The 1,832-nt window shown below is 40.7% G+C and overlaps 1 protein-coding gene across 1 annotated transcript in view; it reads right to left on the reverse strand.

Moving 5' to 3' along the window:
• The window catches only part of WDR1 (WD repeat domain 1), a 34,063-nt gene that overhangs the window by 28,573 nt on the left and 3,658 nt on the right, over nt 1–1,832 (reverse strand). The window contains exon 3 of the mRNA XM_019526265.1: nt 1,027–1,117. Within this exon, the coding sequence (XP_019381810.1) occupies nt 1,027–1,117 (91 nt within the window). The remainder of the gene's footprint in view (nt 1–1,026; nt 1,118–1,832) is intronic.

Here is a 1,832-nt window from a genome sequence, read left to right on the forward strand (position 1 = left end):
TCTTTCACCGAGCCCCCGCAGCCCAGGGCAAAGAAGCCTGCGCTGCTGAGCCCCCATGGCCCAGGGGCATAACAGGCTGCGCAGGGCCCGCCTCCCTGTCCCGTGGGGCCTGTGGGAGGGGTGGCAACGGCTCAGACGTGGCGGGAGAAGTGGTGGCCCAAACAGGCAAGGATGCCTGTTCTGGCCACTCAGTTAACCGACATACTTTGTTATTCAGCATCCCCCATTCCTGGGGGATGCTGCATAACAGAGTTTTTACTGTATTACCATTTACTCTACAATATTTGATACTATCTTTAAAGTTTCCATTACTGATTTTTTTCTCATCTAACAAATATCAGTTCTCTCTGATGAAGTTTGGCATTATCTGGGCATATTTATTTCCTGGTTTAGTCACCATCAAAAACATCTGCAAGAATTCCTACTATAGGAACAAGACATTCACTTGGCATATATTCTCATAGTGTGGGCTCATGCACTCCATTTCAGAGAACTGAGAAAAAAATTATGCGAGTCAGCATTCGCACCATGGGAAATTGCTGTGGTCAGAGCTGCAGTTGAGGTTATAGGCCTAAATCAAATCATGCTAGATTACCAGCACAAAGAAAACCAATGACTTTTTTGCTCTTGACAGACAGAGACACTCTCTCACCCTAAAAGGAATCTGATAGCATATGTGCAACTCATCAAGGGCAAAATTACTTCACAGTTCACTTAGTCCTGCTGCATACACAAGAATACCTACAGCTAGAAGACAAAACATTAACAGTCTATATCAAGGTACAGTTTTTTTTCTAAATACTCTACAAACCATCTTCCTGTCAAAGAAAACAAGTGCAATAAGCGCAAAATTATGGAAAAAAAAATACTATGGGGTTTTTTTTGGTTCGTTTTTCTTGTTACTAGATCCTTATTAAGTATAGTATGTAGTCTTTGTATGAAAAATTATGTTCCAATGAATTTTATTCAAGCATTTTAACAGGCCTGTCCATGTAAATCACACCAATATGGACAGTGATACCTTACCTCCAGATGCTATGTAGAATCCACTGGGTGCATACTTAGCAACCACCACTTGATGGGCATGCTCGGTGTAGATGTCTGCAATTCCTGGATTCTATTTAAAAAAAAAAAAAAAGTAGTAAAGCTTCTGGGCATCTCATCAAAAACAGATTCAGAGTTTCCAGAAAAAAAATTGTTGTTTAAACATAGAGGCTACAAGTCACTGTCCACACGGGAGGGGTGGGGAAAGTGATGGCAGATGTGCTATTTGATATACTAGGGGAAGTTATTGCTTTGTGTCACCTAAACAATATAGGGTCTATCCTGATGACTGTCAAATCCCAGAATACCTTGTACAGACGGACAATACAAGTGATAAGGACCATTTTAAGCACCCCTACTTTTAGTGGTCACTAACAGAATTAAACATCTAGAAGTCTCAAATTATTCATCATTCATAGGGAGAGACTCTCGTCCATTCATTTCATAAGATGCACTAAATGTCATGGTAATATTGGCACTCTCCTCAGGAGATGCTGGACTCGGAGCACATATTTTGTACTGTAAAACTTGCAAACTCTTAATTGTAGAAGATCTTGCTCTTGGAATACTTTCAATCTGTAGAGATTTATCATTACTTGCCTCTTATATGAGTGCTTCTTTATTCTGCACTCTAGTACATTTCTAATGGTTGACTGCATTTCTAGCTACAATAAATTATAAATTTTTTGCATCTTAAGAAGAAGTGACCCAGCTCCCTGCCATTCCCCATTTTCATAGACATTAGATCAGGAAGGGACCTCAGAAGATCGAGTCCAGCCCCCCACCCA

The sequence above is a fragment of the Gavialis gangeticus genome, unplaced genomic scaffold (assembly GCF_001723915.1).
Source record: "Gavialis gangeticus isolate Ggan-Ray unplaced genomic scaffold, GavGan_comp1, whole genome shotgun sequence".
Taxonomy (NCBI): domain Eukaryota; kingdom Metazoa; phylum Chordata; order Crocodylia; family Gavialidae; genus Gavialis; species Gavialis gangeticus.